This window comes from Tamandua tetradactyla, chromosome 14, assembly GCF_023851605.1.
Source record: "Tamandua tetradactyla isolate mTamTet1 chromosome 14, mTamTet1.pri, whole genome shotgun sequence".
Lineage (NCBI taxonomy): Eukaryota > Metazoa > Chordata > Mammalia > Pilosa > Myrmecophagidae > Tamandua > Tamandua tetradactyla.
The window spans coordinates 35,590,013-35,608,526 of record NC_135340.1 but is presented as its reverse complement, the minus strand read 5'-3'; the positions used below and the strand labels follow the sequence as shown (position 1 = coordinate 35,608,526).

General features: G+C 48.8%; 3 protein-coding genes across 21 annotated transcripts in view; 1 reads left to right on the top strand and 2 right to left on the bottom strand.

Moving 5' to 3' along the window:
* Positions 1-1,747: 1,747 nt before the first annotated feature.
* Positions 1,748-10,517, bottom strand: NDRG2 (NDRG family member 2). Of its 14 annotated transcripts, XM_077127293.1 has the most exons (18): positions 9,782-9,845; positions 9,041-9,071; positions 8,772-8,837; positions 7,980-8,060; positions 7,602-7,643; positions 7,102-7,207; positions 6,749-6,869; positions 6,492-6,554; positions 5,477-5,537; positions 5,176-5,262; positions 4,892-4,948; positions 4,614-4,717; positions 4,094-4,138; positions 3,773-3,824; positions 3,469-3,516; positions 3,204-3,239; positions 2,987-3,038; positions 1,748-2,744 (listed from the first exon to the last, which is right to left on the bottom strand). In XM_077127293.1, the coding sequence occupies exons 4-18, from the start codon at positions 8,052-8,054 to the stop codon at positions 2,578-2,580; spliced, it is 1,116 nt and encodes a 371-aa protein (XP_076983408.1). In that variant the 5' UTR covers positions 8,055-8,060; positions 8,772-8,837; positions 9,041-9,071; positions 9,782-9,845; the 3' UTR covers positions 1,748-2,577. The 14 variants fall into 14 exon arrangements, with proteins under 14 accessions (XP_076983408.1, XP_076983409.1, XP_076983407.1 ...); XM_077127294.1 differs by lacking the exons at positions 9,041-9,071; positions 9,782-9,845 and adding an exon at positions 10,431-10,517; XM_077127292.1 differs by lacking the exon at positions 9,041-9,071 and having other exon boundaries at positions 9,782-9,879.
* On the top strand, positions 7,608-15,735 carry TPPP2 (tubulin polymerization promoting protein family member 2). 2 transcript variants are annotated; one of them, XM_077127304.1, is made up of 7 exons: positions 7,608-7,723; positions 11,816-11,911; positions 13,597-13,731; positions 13,862-13,947; positions 14,167-14,407; positions 14,681-14,834; positions 15,461-15,735. In XM_077127304.1, the coding sequence occupies exons 5-7, from the start codon at positions 14,235-14,237 to the stop codon at positions 15,644-15,646; spliced, it is 513 nt and encodes a 170-aa protein (XP_076983419.1). In that variant the 5' UTR covers positions 7,608-7,723; positions 11,816-11,911; positions 13,597-13,731; positions 13,862-13,947; positions 14,167-14,234; the 3' UTR covers positions 15,647-15,735. The 2 variants fall into 2 exon arrangements, with proteins under 2 accessions (XP_076983419.1, XP_076983420.1); XM_077127305.1 differs by lacking the exon at positions 7,608-7,723 and adding an exon at positions 10,187-10,275.
* Positions 15,732-18,514, bottom strand: part of RNASE13 (ribonuclease A family member 13 (inactive)) — a 22,914-nt gene continuing 20,131 nt past the window's right edge. For 4 of the 5 annotated variants that reach the window (XR_013162274.1, XR_013162272.1, XR_013162271.1 and 1 more), the window contains 2 exons: positions 16,257-17,870; positions 15,732-15,931 (listed from right to left, as the gene is read on the bottom strand). Coding sequence is in view for 1 of the 5 variants with exons in the window: in XM_077127303.1 (XP_076983418.1) it covers positions 17,404-17,870 (467 nt within the window). In the remaining 4 variants the exon portion in view is untranslated. Of the gene's footprint in view, positions 15,932-15,986; positions 17,871-18,514 lie in introns of those variants that run through there. The other variant, XM_077127303.1, reaches the window with a different exon arrangement.

Below are 18,514 nucleotides of genomic sequence, written 5' to 3'. Positions count from 1 at the left end.
ACATACTATCACCACCCATCTCACATGCCCACCTACATGAGAGAAATACACACACTCACATATATACACATAAATGTAAGTTGCTCCCATTTCTGAAGAGCACCTTACTGTTATCTGTGTAGGCAAATGTGCGGAAAAGGCCTGCCTTCCCTTTCATAATGCGTAACAGCAGCTATTGCTTGTAAAGGGTGGTACCAATTTTGGTTCTTTGCCTTCATGTTTTTCTAGGAGCTTCATGGTCCCATTGATCTCAGTTATATCCTTTTGATTTTCTTTAAGCTGAAATAAATTATTTAATGTGGTATTTAAGCATTTTTTAATGCCTTCTTTCTTGGGATCACCCAAGAAAGAAGGCTTAGATAACCATCCCATGGCTAGCTCCATAACCCTGCTGCTCACCCTATACCACTACCTTCTTCTGACCCTGACTTCTTACGTTTAAAGCAGACTCAGTCCTGTGGGAGAGGAATCAAGAATCAAGAATATATTCCATGCCTCACTTCTATGTCCTCAGTGTGCCAGCACTAGACATCAAGCTGAATTCCTCAGCTCAACTTCAGTAGTGAAAGTTTACAATTGCTTGTGGGTTTTCTGCAAAGCAATATGGCAAATAACCTTAGTAATATTCCATCCACAGTATTCTTGCCAATAATGCTACAAAGTGCCTTCTTTTATTACTTCTTGTTCCTCAAGAGCTCAGGAATCAGCTTGCAACAGCCACAAAATATCTGAAGTCTTCCTGATGATCATTGTTCATATTTGTTAAAAAGCTTCTCCGAACCACAAACATAATCTAATTACCAGATCCCATGGATCCCATGGGGTTGGGGAAATCCCCTCTTGCTGTAACTTTCCTGATAGAGTCTTCAGATTGGGGTGAACTATGAACAGCCCAACTGCAGGATCCCTGGTCTACTGATTATGCTGAACCATTTAAAATGAAATCTAGGTGTGTGGTGGTTTGAAAAACATGTTCTTAAATTTAATCCATTCTTATAGATATGACCTCATTGTAAGTAGGATCTTTTGATGAGGTTATTTTGGTTAAGGACCAATCTGGATGGGTCCTTTATAATTACCAGAGTCTTCTGTAAGTGGAAGGAATTCAGACATCAGAGAGAGAAAAGCCATAGGACGCAAGAAACTGAAATGGAGCCCAGAAGAGAGGAAAGATACTAGGAGATGCCTCCATGTGCCTTGTCATGTGACAGAGAAACCTAGGATCACTGAGAACAGGCCCCAGAATGCCAATCTTCAGGGAGAAAGACTTGACTTGTACATTTTCCCGGCCTCAAAACTGTGAGTGCATAAATTCCCATTGTTTAAGCCAATCCATTGCACAGTATTTTTCTTAAGCAGCCCAGAAAACAAGAACAGTGACCCCTTGGGAGAAATCTGCAGGAAGGCAAGCCACAAGGTGTCCTGAGGTGTTTCAGTTAGCTTTTTATACTTTCTTCTCTAAGATCATGATGTTAGTGGCATTTCTCAAAAATCCATAACTGATAAAGAAGTCTTCTAAGATCCAAGTGGCCCCTCTCACCAAAGTTTGAAAATATTGGCTCTCAATCCCAAAGATAATACTGGAACAGGGCCAATAACTGTGTGATCACATTTTGTGACGTGTCAATGCTACATAAGGCCTCTCCCATGGTTTATGTTACTTCAAGAAGAGAATGTGATTTGGGCAGAGGGAGGATATAGAAAGGATATGATGTAGACATACCCAGATAAAGAATAATAATAGTGCTCAGATTCTGCTACAGTTTATTGTTACAGCAGGAATTGTGGAAGACAGGAGGGCACCCTCCACACATAATACAGTGTGGTCATAGCCCCAGAGGAGCCCTTCCCACCCCTATGCCAAGCCCCAAGAAGCCCCACCCAAGCTCAGCTCCCTCCCCCTTCCCACTCTAGACACACATTGACAGCTACTGAAGTTAGTGCAACCAAATGGCCCCAGGCCCCTTCCTATTGCCCCAACTCCAGTCCTTCCCCCACAAGCATTCATTGCCTACCACCTCCCATTCCAACTTTCTTGTTGCACACTGGACATCCTATCACATCTTGCGGGACACTAATCAAATAGTAAGCCTCCCCCTGACATACATTCATTGATCAGGCCCATGCCCTTCAGAGATCTAAAGGGTTAATGAGAAACCATATCAGCTTTGGTGAATGGATCCCCAACCCCAAGTCCCTTCTCCTTGCAAGGAGATAAGTAGGGAGAGGCTGATGGAGGCACCACAGACAATTACAGCAACCTCATATCCCTCACCTAAGGACACCTGGAACAGGGAGAAGGGATACATGCCCTCTCCACCTTACACCAAAATGGGTGATGGGGAAGGATAATAGAGAAGTCTGGGTCCCTAAGAGATATTAGGGCATCTCTTCCAGGAGCTGAGGGGAATCATAGACTAGAGGTCAAGGTTAGGGTAGCAATCAAAGATCAAGGACATTTCCCCACATGGTCTGCCCATCTTCCCTTGATCACTCTGGCCCAAAGCCCTGATGCACCTCCCAGGTTAGTGCGGGGGAGGTAAGGGCTGGGTCCCACAACACAGCAGCAAGGGTCATTCAACAGGAGACCTCCATGGTATGGCCAGGGGGCCCAGAAGGAAGAGTCCCAGACTCGCTGCTCTGGGACAGGGTGCGAGCACGGGAGCGGTTGCCATCAATGGATGCTGCACTGGTCAGAGAGGCCGTGCGAGACCGAGACAGGCGAGTCATGCAAGAAGAGGCCACTGTGGAGACAGAAGGGGAACCGATAGTGAGAAAGGAGAAAGGGAAGGGAGGCTGGCAACTCAGCTTTCAGGGGTACTTGGATGGAGATGGGAGTTGTAACTGGGAACCAAGTGCTTATGAGCTTCTTTTAGCAGGTGTTAGTAATCTAGGAATTAGCCTGAAATGGTTCCACCCCTGAAGAGCCCATCCATCCTCTCCAGCACTTCTTGTCTTTATAATAGTCTCTGACCCCCATACTCACTGTAGCCCATGCCTTGCAGGAAGTACTTGAAGGCCTCAGTCAGTTTGCCCGGCTGTGGAAGCATGATGAGGAGAGGGAGGGTGTAAGGTGAGGTAGAAGGTGAGCTGGAGCCCAAAGCTGTGGCACATATGGGGAGGATGTGTGTGGAAAAGGGCAGAGTTCTGTTCCACTAACATCCCATCCAACTTCCCCTTCCTATGTAGGGCAGGGTGCTCACCTGAGTCAGCTGGGGCTGACCTCCGGAGTCAGCCATCTGTACAGAGAGTGACACACACATAAAGAAAATGAGCCATGCAGAAGAGTAGGAAAAGTTCTCTCTTCCCTAGCTTCCTCACTCCAGCCCCTTAGGATTTTTTTTTCCTTCATTCATCCTATTTTCTCTTATGCAGGACTTTGGAGGCCTAGAAGCTGAATCTAGAGAGGGTATAAGGCTTGGGCCAGAGGACCAGGAGCCAGACTGGGCATGGAGTAGGGTTACTGACCTTGAGGAAAGAGGTCTGGGTGGGGTCCAGTTTTGAGTTACACTCCACCTAGAGTAAATGGGAGTCTGAGTGAATGAGGCCACACACTCCGTGGCCCTACCACTCCAAGGGAACCAGGGACCAAGACCCCAGTCCCTTTCCTATCAGCCCCCTATCCATTTCCTCCATATCAGAAATCAAGCTGTCAATTCCCCAAAGTTGTTCTCCCACTTCCAAACAGAATTTGTCCCTTGGCAAGATACTCCTCTGACCACCACTCTAGGACTTCAACCTTCCCTTGCCCACCCCAAAATTCCCTACTGACCACAGCATCTTCATGGGGTGCTTGGTCTCCTACCACCAGCATCACAGGACACCTAGGGGCAGAGGGTCATGGAGGAAGCAATGAGGCCCTCTTCCCAAAAGACCAGCTGGAAAAATATCTGGGTCCAGAGAGAAAGAGACTTTTAAATCTTGCTAACCCAAGGATTCAAAGTGCAGGAGACCTAGAGGGAGGTAATTTGCTAAATAGATGGGGTAGAAGATGGCAAGAAAATTCCCTGATAAAAGACTCTCCGCCTAAGGAGTATACACTCTTAGGGAAGAGCCAAGGAGAGGAGCAAAGCCTTATCTCTTAAAGACTTACTTGAGTGTGATATCACCTCCACGCTCAAAGTTTAGGTCTCGGCGACTAGAAAACAATTAAAAGAGAGAGGATAAGGAATTTTAGGTAAGCAGTGCCATCCATCCAGATATAAGCTATCTCACCCATGAGATTCTCTTCTTCCCAAAAAATAGTGGTCAAATATTGATGATTAAAAGTGAGAATCAAAGGGGAAGGTGGCAGGCAGGCCCTAAATACAACTTCTAGTCATTATCACTGGTGCCCTAGATGCCTGGTCAGAAGGCAGCAAAGGGGAAGGAAAGGCACAAGGACAGGAGATCATCTTACTTCTAGGGATCCAAAAAGCCAAGGGAGATAAACATGAGAAAAGAAACAGCTCCTAACAACTACTCCAACTGGGTCTGTCCTGTAGCTGCCTCAGTTGCACACTGAATCTTGCCCTCCTTACATACTGCCTACTTCTCAGACTTCACTGTCCACTTCTGTGCCTCCCCATAATACCCACTTATTGCTTCTATATTTCTCTTATATGCCCACTCACTTGTTGTAGCTGTTCCAGTACAGTTCGATGTTCTCCAAGTTGGGTGCATGTGTAATGGTATTTCTATACTTTTGTACCAACTCGGAATTTCCAGACAGCTCTTCCTGAAGGAGAGACAAGGGAGAGAAATTAGGGTTGGGGAAAGAAGTCACCAATTACTGTATAAGAATAAGCAAGGCTCTTTCATTCTCAGATCCTGTCCCAGCTGGAGCAGTTATCCCAAGCATACAAGTCCTTGCTGATACCCTCTATTCCCTTCAGCTTCCACAACAACCTACTTGGCTAAAAAGATGTCCAAGAATCATCTCCGGAATGGAAGAGGTGAGTCCAGTTAGCTGTGAGGAAAGGGCAGGAAAGACATTGCTCACGGGAAAAGGGACCCAGGCAAAACCACCAGCCCCACCTTGGTGGGTACAGTGACACAGCTTCACTTTCCTGCCCCATCACCACTTCCTTGTCCTACTTGAAGTTCAGAAACCATTCTGTTATGCTTGTGGAGCCCAGATGGACATATACAAGGAAAATTCCCACCCTACAAATCAATACGTAGGCCCCTCCAAACCTTGTGGGCTGCCCAATCCATCCAACCCTTGGCGTTGGGATCAATGTTGATGAGAACAAGGCCCTCGACTGTGTCTGGGTGGGTAAGCTAAGGGTAGCAGAAAGAACGTAAATCAGAGAAAGGGCGTAGCCTTATCCCCTTCTTCACTGAGATTCACCCACTCTTCTTCATTCACTCCCCTAGGACCTACCTCCCCTCCCTTCATCCATTTCCCATCCCACTAGTAAACAATACTCTCCAAATTGGTCCACCAGTGCCCCTGAACCCTCCTTTCCCTCTTCTGGGATTTATAATCTCTTACAGAATATCGTGACAAGATGTAGGCTCCAGCTCCAACACCAACTCCAATTATGGTGGAGAAACTGTGAGAGGGAAATATGTATCTAATAGACCCTGGTATCCAGAACCTGCCACAGCACAGTCTCTCCAAATTCCTCACCCTCCTTCCCAAGGCCATGGCACAAAGGATAGAAAGCGGCCTTTTCTGGGGGGAATGCTGAGAAAGTAAGGTGCCAAGGAAGTAAAGATTGGCACTAGTAGTCAGTGTAGAACCCTTCTACACTATCTATCCCAGCTCCCTATTTGACAGCTAGTATCTAGAAAAGAAATACCCATCTGCCTTAACCAACCAACCAGACACATTGTTTCCCTATGTAGCTCTTTGTTCTTTCTCAATTTCCAGAAGCTATTTCAACTTGTATTGTTTTAGTTCCTGGTCCTTCCACTGAAATGGGAAGAAATGAAAAAGACAGCTTTAATGTACAGCAGGAAGAATAGGGGAAACTGAGGCAAAGAAGCAAACCAGGGCCATGCTGCCTAAGAAAAGCCAAGCCAAGAACAGAGCCCAGGAGTCATCAGCATCTCACTTTGCAGACTAAGTCTGATTTTCTCTTCCTCTTCCCACTCTTTCACAAACACAGGGCTCCCAGTTCCCCAGGTGTGTGTGTGGAGGCGAGGGGTAGGGAGTGGGGAGAGAGGGATGGAAGAGACAGGTCTATCTGGTTCTTCAGGAATTATGTCATCCCCCCTCCTTTAGCTTCCTGATTCAAGAAGCCCCTCCTCAGCCTGAAACAGCACCAAGCAAAGACCCTTCCCTTTTCCTTTCCTTTACCTGTTAGGGCTACTCTGCTAATCATAGTCAAGTTCCCAAATCTACTCCTTCCTCTCAACAAACAAGATGAGAGCATGGAGGAGGAAGAACACATTTTGACCAGAGACCAAAACTAGGCCAGGAACTATGGTAAAAACAGAAGTCCTAAGGACCTCTTTGTGTTGAAAAGGGAGCTCTGGTTTGGAGGGGTTCCCAGGCCTCTCACTTTAAGTACTGCAGGATGCAAGGGATCATGTCCGCAAGCTGGTCCAGTGATGGGTACTGATATCTGCAGAAGAGGGGAATGTTAAGGAAGATACACACCTGCCCCCACTCCCCCCCACCTGCACCCACTCCCCTACCCGTCAAGATGCCCTACTCATCCTCTCCCCAAATCAAACTGCCCTCCTTTTCCTCCACTCCTGGCCCCACATATTCCCTGTGCCTCACAGTATGGTGACAGGGTAAGGATTTAATTCTTACCCCAAAGGGAACACAGGAGCCCCCTCTTCCATTCCAGGGGCATTCACATGAACCCGCACGAAGTTCTGAATGATTTCCTGCATATCTCCAAACTGAAACAGTGGCTGGAAGCAAGTCTTATCTAAAGAGAACCCACATAACCCAAAAGTGGAATCAGAAAGGGAAAAGTGTCCCCCAAGTCAGAACCCTCTCTCTTTTATTCATGCCACAGCCAAACTAGCAGAGAGCTTCTCTTCGATGTATTCCATGGTTCCCTTCCTGCCCACACTCACCCCTCACCCTCATTCTTGGCTTTTCCCCCCCCCCCCCCCCCCAGCCTCATCCCAGAAAAGTGTGGGAATGAAGTTCCTTACAGTTGAGTCCCACATCATGGTAGGTGAGTATCACTGGGCGTTTGGGTTTGGGGGTGCCAAAGACAGTAAAACTGACAGAGCCGTAAGGTGTTTCCACAGAGTGAGTCTGCAGGAAAACAGGTCACCATCAGGTAGGAGTTAGGCTGAGAGGGGAAAAGACAGGAGAAAGGACTACACACGAGTCAGCAAATCATAATGGGGGTGTAGAGAGAAGAGAACAGGGAATGAAAAAAAGATGGTCAGCAAGAATTAAACTTCCAAAAAGATGACAGTGGAAGATGAGTTTGAGGGTGGAAAAGAATAATGAAGGATTGAAGAGCTTCAAGAAACCCTGAGATGGTAAGAGAAAGGAATGAGGGGGGAGGAGGGAAAGGGAAGGGACTGTAATAGAAGGAAAGGAAGCAAAGAGAAGAGAAAGAGGCAGGTAGGGCGCCCCGCCCCCTCTAGTCAGAGGAGAGGAGGGCCCCTCCTCCCTCCCTGGGACTGTCCCAACTTGTTACCTGTCCCTGGTCCAGGAGGATTCGGGCAGCTAATTCAGCCTCCTGGCGACAGACATATACAGACAGAAAAACACGACCACACAGAAAGTCACAGATGGAGAGACAGACACAGATAAAGAGAGGTAGGTAAAGAGACACCAACAGAGACCAAAGACAGAAAAAGATTGACAAAAAAAAGACATGAAGAAGAAGGTTAGTGTAGTAATAGGACAAGGGCCTGAACCCCAATTGTGGTATAAGGGAGAGCAACATGGGAAGAGATGGAGAAAGTACGGGTGTGGGTTAGAATGAGGTCAATGGGTTTGGGTAGGCAGGACGTGAGGAGAATGGCTGGAAGCACAGAATTTGGGCAAAAAGAGTCAGAGGATCTCTAATAACCTTGACTGCTTCAGGTGTCTGTCCTGGCAACAGTGGCTTCTCCTCCGTGATCTGCACCTCCTGCAGCTCTGCCATAGTGGCCTGACAGGGTGAGGAAACAAGGAGACTGAGGGAGGTTGCCTCCATACCCTCTTATCTTCCAGAATATGTGGCTTCCTCTCTCAGCCCAAGGCAATGCAGGATGCTGAGGAACACAGGAGTTGAAGACTCGAGGACACACACACATAGCTTTTCCACCCCCAAGCCCCATTTCCAGGCCAAGTGGGAGGAGAGTATGTGAGAGGGGAATCAAGCCACCAATTTTCTCCAGACTTGCCATCCCCACTGCCACCTCCTCAACACCCATACCTCCGGAGTCCCCCTCCCCCATCCTGGAAGAAATACCAGGGTGGGGCAGCAATGCAGCTCAGGTTTCCCAGGCTATATTTAAGGGCCACCCCACACTCCCAGTTAGTTAGGAAGAGGGTAAAACTTGTGGCTCAGGGACCAGGTACTCAAAGGATACCAAGGAACAGGGTGGTGAGAGTTCCCAATTAACTGTGACCTTCAGCTAAAGCCCCAAGGTTAACAGCTCAAAGGGAAAGGGGCTAAAAATGACCAGAGTAATATGACCAAGGTGGGGGGCGGAGTGCAAGAGGCCATTCCCCTGTCGTCTTTTCTTCCAAGGCTTTTCCCTCTGGACTGTGAATAAATTAGCATACATTCAACTCTAGGAGGGTGGGTGAGGAGCAGAGCACCTGTGCAATCCTGCAGGGAAAGGAGCCCCCAGCCTGGGAGGATGAGGTCACTTACTAGGTTCCTATTGGCTAGATGCAGATGGGGAAGGGTCAGAGTTCTTGCTCCTCCCAGCTCTAGGGTCTGAGAAAACACAGCAATAAGGTGAATGACATGGGAGACAGACCCTGGGCCTTTTAGGGACAGAGCACCTCAGCCCAGACCCAGATTCCCCAGGTCACTAACCCTCCCCTGGTCACTAACCCCTCCCAATCTCTACTCCAGAGTCCAAAGAACACATCCTCTCTAGCCTTCAACTAAAATCAATACAGGTTGGAGGGGCCTACCGCGCAACATGCAGAACAGGTATCAGTCCGGCTGTGGGGAGGAGAGAAGGAAGTGCTGATGTGGAGGGAAAGAGAGTGGCCTGTGTCCGAACCTCTGGATTCTAGCCCCCGCTCTGTCACTACCAGTGTGACCTTGCCCCAGTAAGTCACTATTCGTGGCTTCAAATTCCCATCTGCTAACTAAAAGGAGTAACTAGGGAATCCCCAAGATCTTTTGACAGCTCTCAAATATGATGAGAGTAGCAGAGCGTGACTGTTTCCCTCCACCGTTTAAAAACAACAACAAAAAGCCTCCTGCCTTCGCTTCTTTTCTCCACTCAGGTTCTGTGTAGGTCCCGCAAGTGGAGAAAGGGGCGGGGGGCCTGTTCCACAATCTCCTCCCAGGCTCCCACCGACAGCCCGCAGCGGCCGAGCGCCAGGCAACAAGGAATGGGTAGGGCCGATGGGACTGGCCGGGCCCCCACGAGTCTGGACACGCTGCCGGTCCGCGCGGGGACCGAGTCCCGAGCGCAGGCAGTGCAGAGCGCCCTGGACCCTGGACACAACCTCTCGCACGGCCGTAACACGTTCCGCAGCTCACAGAGCCCCAGCCTTTGTGCGCAGCAGCCGAGTGCCCCCGCCCCCTCCATTGCGGGCCCCTTCCCCTGAGCATTCAGCTCCCGGGAATTGGTATCGAACCTCCCCGCAAGCGTGGCGGTCGCCTTCTAGGCCCCGGGGCCCCTCGCCTGCCCCTCCCCCTACCTGCTGTTACCACGGCCGCTTCCACCTTCACTTGCCTTTGACTCTGAGGCCCGCCCAGGTTCGGGCTCCCCACAGACCCGCCCCCGGCCCGCCCCAGCCCTCCCACGGGCCGCAGCTCCCCGCAGATCCGCCCCAGACCCCCAGTAAACACGCCCCCCCCATACCCCGCCCCAAGCTGTCTGCCGCTCGGGGAGGGGCAGACTGGGGGTGGGGAGTGGGGACTCCAAGGAAAAAATACTGCTGGGTGCCTCCAGCTCCGCTAGTGCTCCCCACAACATTCCCTCCAACGAAGCAGTATGGGGTGTACCAGGATCTCTCAGCCCTGTGGGGGATCCCCACTCCCGTCCCTCCACACCGCCCCCACTGGTGACCTGAATCCGCCTGTTGCACTCGAGTCCCTTCCCTTTCCCCTAAACACACTGGTGGGGGCCGGTGGGGCAGACAAACCCACGGTGCTGACACCCTACGACTTCTACTCCGCCTGCCCGCAAACAGTGAGCTAGGATAAAGAAGGAGGAAGTGGGCGGGAATCACGGTTGAGGAGGTTGGGGTCTCGGGAGCTGGGAGGGGCTCAGTGGCCAGCACGGGGTGGGGTGGGGGCGTCGAGGGCGCGGGAGTTCCGAATCCTGCGCACCCAGGGCCCTGGTACCTCCTGTCTGTTCCGTCCCGACGCCTGCTCTCCCGCTGCTGTGAGAAGTTGGAAAACAAGGAGGGGGGGCGGGGAATGCGGGGGGCCGCTATAAATAGAGGAAGATCGCGGGGGTGGGGTGGGGGAGGAAGGCCTATGGGGACTCCCCGGGTCAAGGCCCTAACGGGTTTCGGGGGAGGGTTCGGGGACCCCCAGGGGCTCTGACTCTAGGGCAAGCAGGCACAAGGGCGGAGTTAGCACTGCGCGGGGTGGGGCGGGGGGGGGGGGGGGGGAATGGGGGTTTGGGGAGAACGCCGTGTCCCGGGCTGGGACCCAAGAGACCCTGTGGCTTCCGTGCTAGCCCCTCCCAGACCGGCCCAAAAAAGGAGGGTGAGACTTGCTCGGCCTGGCTGAATCACAACGCTGAAGGGCCAATCTCTTTGCCTGAGCTTACCCTCTGTTTGCCCCTCAGAGGAATGGGATAATTGATTTGACTAAGGGACTCGAAGTTGTCTTTAGACAAAAGTAAACCAGATTGAATCTTTGCACCTGCCCCTCTTCCATCCCCTCTCCACCACCACCCTCCCTCTTGCCGGTCCCGATTCCATCCTTCTTTGGCCTAATTCCTTAGCTTCCATTTCGGGGGCTGGGCACCAAGCCAGTTGGGAACAATGGCCAATGGAACTCGAGCTGCCAACTTCAACGCCTGCACAGACTGCCTCCCCAAGACCCCCAAATTGCCTTTCCCCCTTCTGCCTGGGAACCACCACCCCCACCTACCACAATCTCCCTCCCCCATCCAAGGAGCATCAATGCCCCTTTCATCCCCACTTGGCAGGATCAATTGGAAAGAAGGAGGGGCCAAGAGGGAGGAGGAGACCTAGAGTAGGAGAACTGGTTAAGATGAAGCCCAGCTTTCAGCTCACCCCAAACTAAAGGACCCCTCTACCTCCTCCAATTTGGAGCACCCAAGTTTTCCTTGGGAACATTCCCCCACTCCCTCCATAACTATTTTACTAGAAATTGGCAGAGAAGCTGGGCATCCTGGCTCCTTGCCTAGTCCTTCTCCCCTCTGAATCCCAAGTTAACACTCTCCTGCACAGGAAAAAGTCAGCTGAAATTAGGATCAACGCTAAAGATGCATAGGACAGGAAAGAAAGATTTCACCAACCCTGGTAGAACTGGGGGAGAAAGACAGCTGGAGTTGAGACCTTTTGCCTTCAGCTTTCCTTGATGTGTCTAAAGTAGTCTTACTTGGAGTGGGGGAGGGAGGGGAACCTGGAGGTTCCAGCATCTAAATTCGTCTCTGGGTCAGGATGACTCAGGGGGAACCTGATAAGGGGCCTATGGGCCTGGCTGCACAGGGAGGAGGTGGGAAATTTCCACTGGATCTGTTTGCTTCCTAGGTCAAGGGGTCCCAGCCTACTGTAGGCAGAAGTGAAGCTGCTTAAGTGGGAAGATAGGGTTCCTCCCTGTCAGGGCACCTTGGGGCCTGACTGAGGGTAAGTAGTTCAACAAAGATACTCTCTCTCTCCAACTTCCTTCCCTTGGGATAGAAGCAATATCAAACTATACTGTCGTCTAAGCAGCAGTTTTAAGTACCTACTATGTGCACACCACTTTGTAGAAGAAGTGTAGAATTCAGAGTGAGAAGTCTACTCATACCCTCTCTAGAAGATTACGATTGAATTTTCGAGAGAAGGTATAAAGACATAAAAAGCTAAAGAAAATGATGTATATTTAAGTCAAATTGTTTAGACAGTAAGTCCTATGGCAGTAGTTTCCTATGCTTCTCAAGTGAGAGATGGGAGATTTCCATGCCCACATGATGTTTTTAGTATACATAAAGACAAGCTATGAATGCAGCAATACTTTCAAATAAGTTTGTACACTATTCTGATAATCACATCTGCTTTTATTTTAGTAAGACCTACATGTTCAAGGCATATTTACCCAGTTGACAATCAGTCCTCTTTTCACATGTGGCTTCCAGGGCCCCTTGCAATAATTCAGAAACACTTACCACAGGAGGCGTCAGACCACAAGTTGGGAGCCATTATCTTACTATAATTCAGAGAAGGATAAAGGTTCTGTTCATAGGCTGAACTACCTATGAGGAGTGCAGTGGTGGAGTATTTGAGTGGGAGGGGGGGCATTCTCTCATGGCAGAGAGAGAGCATGAGGGAAAGTTTGGAGAAAGAAATGCACAAGTTATTTTGAAGAATTGAATGTAGCAACTAGGTGCCAGGCGGTTCCCATATATTATCCCCCAATACTATAAGATAAGTATCATTGTCCTTACCATACAGAAGAGGTCTAAAGCTTAGAGAAGTTTAATATTTGCCCAGGGTGACCCAGCAAGTAGATGACATACTGGGATTCAAACCCTCACCCAGATTCATTCCTCTCCAAAGACTAACCCTTGCTTCTGAAGGGCATTTCGATTAGGCCATTATGGCCTGAACTGAAGAATAATGCTAGTGAGAGTGGGTGATACCTGAAAAGGTAGATTGGAGCCAAGTTGTACAAGTCCTTGAATGCCAAGCCAAAAAGGTGGGACATGAAGAGACACAGAATGTTCTTGATCAGGAGTAATGGGTAGAAAATATTATTTTGTGAAAATTAATCCAATGGGAGAACTACAGAGATGGATTATGGAGTGGTTGGAGGTGAAGCATTTGACTTGGGGAAGAGAGTCACTAAAAGCCAGGGTAGTCATCCAGATCTGAATTGACAAGGACTTGAATAAGGGTGGAAGCAATAGGAATGGATTTGGAAGACAAAGAAAAGCCGCTTATAGAAATTGGTGACTGATTAGATAGGAAAGGGAGAAAAGTCACCATGTTAGTTGCTCTATCTTAGGACCCCTCAAGTTTGTCCATCTAAATGGCCTTTGGCTGTAGAGATGCTCAAAAAGAAAAACCCCTGAAAGTATACTTGACCTGTACAAAAACCTGTGTGTTAGATTTTTCGTAGTCTGAGACACCCTTGCCCTGACCTTCCCATTCTCTTTCTATGTTGGGTCCAACACTGGAGGCCATTTAAAGTTCCTATTGGGATTGCTCTGTCAAAGTTGGTGTGACTCTCCATATCAGTCACTACTGCAAGGCCTAGAAACTAGAAAGGAGCACAATATTGGACTGATCCCAACCTGTTTTCATTAACCCCTTCCCTGGGCTCTCTTCAGCTTTTGGCATGGCGCAGAGCAAAAGACAATTTGAGCAGGACCCAGAGGACTGGCAAGCTAGGCTGCTACAATGAAGGAAGTTGGATCATATGGAGAGGTCAGAAGGTCGGCACTGAGATTGTTGCAGTAGGCAATGTAAGGAGACCAAAAGTTCCCTCCCCTCAAAGCAGGGCCATGGCTGGGTCTGGACATGATGTCACAAAACACTGCTGAGGTCATAGAAGCTTCTTTCTCCTCCCCTTTCTGTCTCCCCATTGCCACACAGTCTCCTCAGCCAGCTGGCTCCCACATATCTGCATACACATATATTCAAAGGCTGGGAAGGATCAGACATCATCTGGTCACTCTCAGGTACACAAAAGTGGCAGGGAAGGGTTGGTGGAGGTGATTATTCAGTTTATAGAGTCCACACTAGTATCCCTGCTGGGAAGGGGAAACTGATCTGTAACTGGGCGGGTTGGATGGGAAGCAAGGGGGAAGGGATGAGAGAGCAACAGGGAGGGGATGAGGGCTGTTGTCTTTATTGATTCTGACTTTTATCTTAACCCCCCCATCCTCATTACTCCTCAGTCCTCCCTTCCCCTCCTCCCTCACCCCGAAGTCTGCCTCCTGCTGCCCTCCTCCACCTCCCATTGACCATGGCATCAGAAGCAGAGAAAACATTCCAACGGTTTGCTGCCTTCGGAGAATCATCAGGCAGTGGCATTGAAATTACCAACAAGAACTTCTCCAAGCTGTGCAAAGACTGTGACATCATGGATGGCAAGAGAGTCACCTCCACTGATGTGGACATTGTGTTCAGCAAAGTCAAGTAAAGAGACCAAAGAAGCACAGGCCCAGAGGGGGGGAGTGGGGAGCAGAATGAGCAAGGTAGTGGAACCTGGAACTTCCATTCTGTTTGTAGGGCAGAACATTTGAAGTGGGCCTACTCAGCACCTATTGGGTGCCCAGTACTGTGCTATGCCCTGCTTTCAAGACACTAAGTGATAGGACAAAAGAGGCCAAATCTGAATTAGAGAAGGATTAGAGCATGGCAGGTACAGTTCATGTTCCAAAGTTTCTGGATTTCTGTCTGAATTTCCAGGGCCAAGAATGCTCGAACCATAACATTTTCACAGTTCCAAGAAGCAATGAAGGAGCTGGGCCAGAAGCGGTTCAAGGGCAAGACCCCAGATGAAGTCTTGGAGAACATTTATAAACTCATGGAGGGCAAGGATCCAGCCACCACTGGTACTACTGTGAGTGACTTTCTTCAACCCTAACCCTTGACCCTATTTGCCTTAATCCCTTCTGCTTCAGTCTCCCACCTTCTGATGTCTCTAACCCCTACCAACAGTATAAGTGTAAGAGACAGAGCAGAAAGCATCCCATGCACAGTGGGTTTGGGGACAGGCTTTAGAGTCATCTAGTCATTTCACAGGTGAGAAAACTGTGTCCTAGAGAAGGGAAGTGGATTGCCCATTGCCTATGGCTATTTTAATAGTAAAATTTAGACTCATTCCTAAGGCTCTAGTATCTGAGCCCAGGCAGCTAGAATTTGCCTAGTGGGTCTGGAGTTGAAATCTTCTGGCAGCAGCTTAGTCACAATAACTCCTCTGGAAACAGAAAAATCCACCTTCCCTCCCTCCCCACTCCCCACACATTCCTGTAACACTGGACTCCGCCTTCCTCATGACTACATGACTAGATTTGCCACAGTTCCTGTCCACAGCTGCAGCCAGGCCCTAAGAAAGCAGCACCATGCCAAGAGGAGAGCAGGAGCTCCAAACACCAGCAGTTTCTAAGGCCATCTTTAGAGAAAGGATATGATGGGGTGGGGACAGGGGGAAGGGAAGAGGGTGCCAACTGATCCTCTGGCTTGCAGAAAGCAACAACAGTAGGTGGAGTGGACCGGCTAACAGACACCAGCAAGTACACTGGCACCCACAAGGAACGCTTTGATGAGAGTGGCAAGGGCAAGGGCATTGCAGGACGGGAAGAGGTGACTGACAGCTCGGGCTATGTGAGTGGCTACAAGGATGCTGGCACCTATGATAAGAAGGACAAGTAGAGGGGAGCCCTACCTTAACCTGTCAGCCCTTTATCCTACATCTTCAATCCTGAGAGCTTGAGAAACAATAAACATTTGTGTGTGCAGCAGCCAATAAGCCTTGTTTTTCACCAGGGTTAGGGACAGCTGGACCCCTTGGTGTAAGGAGAGTGAGAGGAGAAGAGTGTGCCCAAGAAGCCATGTTTTCCAGCCATATGCCCTTCACCTACCTAGCCTCAGGCCTCCCAGCCATAAATTAGCATTCCTCTCAAGAACTCCTTCTAAGACTGGAACTGGAGAATATATCTAGAGACAAGAGATGAACCAGATGTGGAGAACAAAGTATTTATTGCTAAGTTCATACATTGCTTATCCACCCCTTCCACCTTCCAAAAGGGAGTAGCAATTCTTGATTTGACATACTGTAACCCCCAGGTGCCACCTACTGAACCCGTGCTTTCCCCTCCACTTTCCTCATCTGTGGCAATCCAGGTTTTGTTAGGGGAGAAATAGAAGCCCACTAGGGTGGGACAAAGATCTACTCAGCATGACTCCTATTGTGAGTTTATCCTAGAGCTGTGGGGAAGGGAGAATCCATTTTAGGTATTGGGCCCAGAATTAGGTTTCATACCATTCCATCTTCATCATGGTATGCGTAGAGCAAACGTTCCTACTGCCTTCCAAGGGAAGAGAGCCGGAGTTTGGTGTCCTCCAGGCCTTCAAGTGGAGTTCTGGTTCATTGAGGACAAAGTAAGTCAGAACTGAGTTAGATGTGTGGTGATGTTTTTTTTTTTTATTTTTTATTTTGAAATTATTATAGATTCACAGGAAGTTACAAAATGGTACAGACCAAGAGGAATTCCCATGTACCCTTCACCCAGTTTCCTCCAATGATTATATCTTACATAAAACTTTTATGTGGCTATGGCTAGGCCCACCTCATCCCCTGCCATGTCAGCAGATGTTCAGGGGATGTTGTGAGGAGCTACTGGAAGGAAAGGTAATCAGGAACAATTGGGGAAATGGATCACAGAGAAGGTAACCTGAAACGCCTGTGAGCCAGGGTGAGAAGGATGAGAGGGAAATAAGAGGTGGGGAAAGGGAAAGGAAGATAGGATGATCAAAGGAGGCTGGAAGTGTTGGGCAGAGGCAGTGCTAGGCTCCAAGGTAGGAGGAAGGAAGAAAGGGCAGGTTGCATAAAGGGAGAATCAATGATTTCATAGAGAGAAGTAGATTGGGAACTGAGGGAGAGTCTGGGGAGGATAAAATGAGTATCAGTGTCTCAGGGAGATTCCTATAACTAGAGATACCTACTCTGTGGGCAACTTATGGTGGGCAGTTCTAAGGCAAGTGGTGAAGACTGAGGAGAGAAGGGAGGCGGGGATGCAGAGGTGAGATGTGGAAGCCGGGTGCCTGTTGCCATGGTGTGAGCTGAAGCTCTGGGCTTCCATCCAGGATTGAGGATCTGGCCCAGTGTATGGACAATCATTGCCAACTGGCTAGAGTCAGCTTCTTGGGTGGGTGAAACTGTCCCTGGGAGAAGGAGGATGGTGATAGGGGTTGTGGGGAGGTAGTAAACAAGTTGGAAAGAGTTTATAAGAGTTTAACTTCACATGGTGGCCAAAGCTGTGGAGATTTTTCTGACCTACCTGATCTCTTGGGAAGGGACTCTGCCTGCCTTAGAAATCAGGGAGGAAGACTGTGCCAAGGATCAGAATTTTGGGAATGGGAACAGGCTAGCCTATGGTGGCAGAAGTTGGGGGTGGTTTCTCTCTTCCCTAGGAGATGCCAATGACATCTATTGGTTTAGCATCATACTTGCGGGAGCAGAGCAGATAGATCCTGTAGTTGCCCATGGTACTATTGTAGTGGCAACTGGTAGGTGGTTGCTTGGGGGCCAAGGAACAGATCGTGATGGGGTAGGAGTCCTGAGTGACTGTGCAGTATTCATTGTAGTTCTCACAGAAGCTATCAGCGTACTTGCAGAATGTCTGGATGATTGTCCAGGGGGCATGAATCACGTAATGGGTGCTTGGACAATACCAGCTTTTCATTCTGCCCCGCACATAGCCCATCAGACCATTACAGTATCCCTGGAAACCTTCGGGGTAGTTAACCTTGGGGTAGTCGGTGTATATATTGCGGAATTTCTTAATGGCACTCAGCTTGTTAATATCCAGGACCAGAGCTGACTCTAGAACAAGGTAGAAGAAAAGGAGTCTTTTCATAGCTGGAGCCATTCCTCCTGCAGGGAGAGTTGAGATAGTTGGAGGCAAGAATAGGCTTAAGTATAGCTGTTGTACCTTCCCAGAAGCTACAGCATCCCCAGCCTTCCCTATGTTCCTTCCCCTACATTTTTTTTCATTATTTAGAAAACACTTGATTAGTTTCTGTAATCAAACCCATGTAGATAAGACCTAACATATTTAATACAGTGCATTACCCCTGTACAAATGGAAAAAAATAAGTTTAACATTTCTAGACCAATATGGCTGTTAATTCCTGTTCAATACCAATTCAACATAGTACAACTGGGATACTTTTTCCAAAGCTGACAGCACAGCTAAAGTTTAAACAAATTCAAATTATATAAATACATACATATTTTTATTTATTTGTATAAAAAGATCAATAGCAATATGTTATGCATCAATAGCAGCAACGGCTTTTCAAGATTCTGCAGTCTTCTGAATAAAATTATAGAGACATCCAGCACACGCCACTAAAAAAAAGAAGAAAACATCCCCTACACTCTTAAGAGCTAGAAGGTACCATAGAGATCATCTAGCCCAGGTCCTCATGGCCCAGAGAGAGATGTTTGCCCAAAGTCACCCAGCTGGTCAGCCACCTTCAGTCATCTCACCCTCTCCCTGTGTCCACCTGAGAATT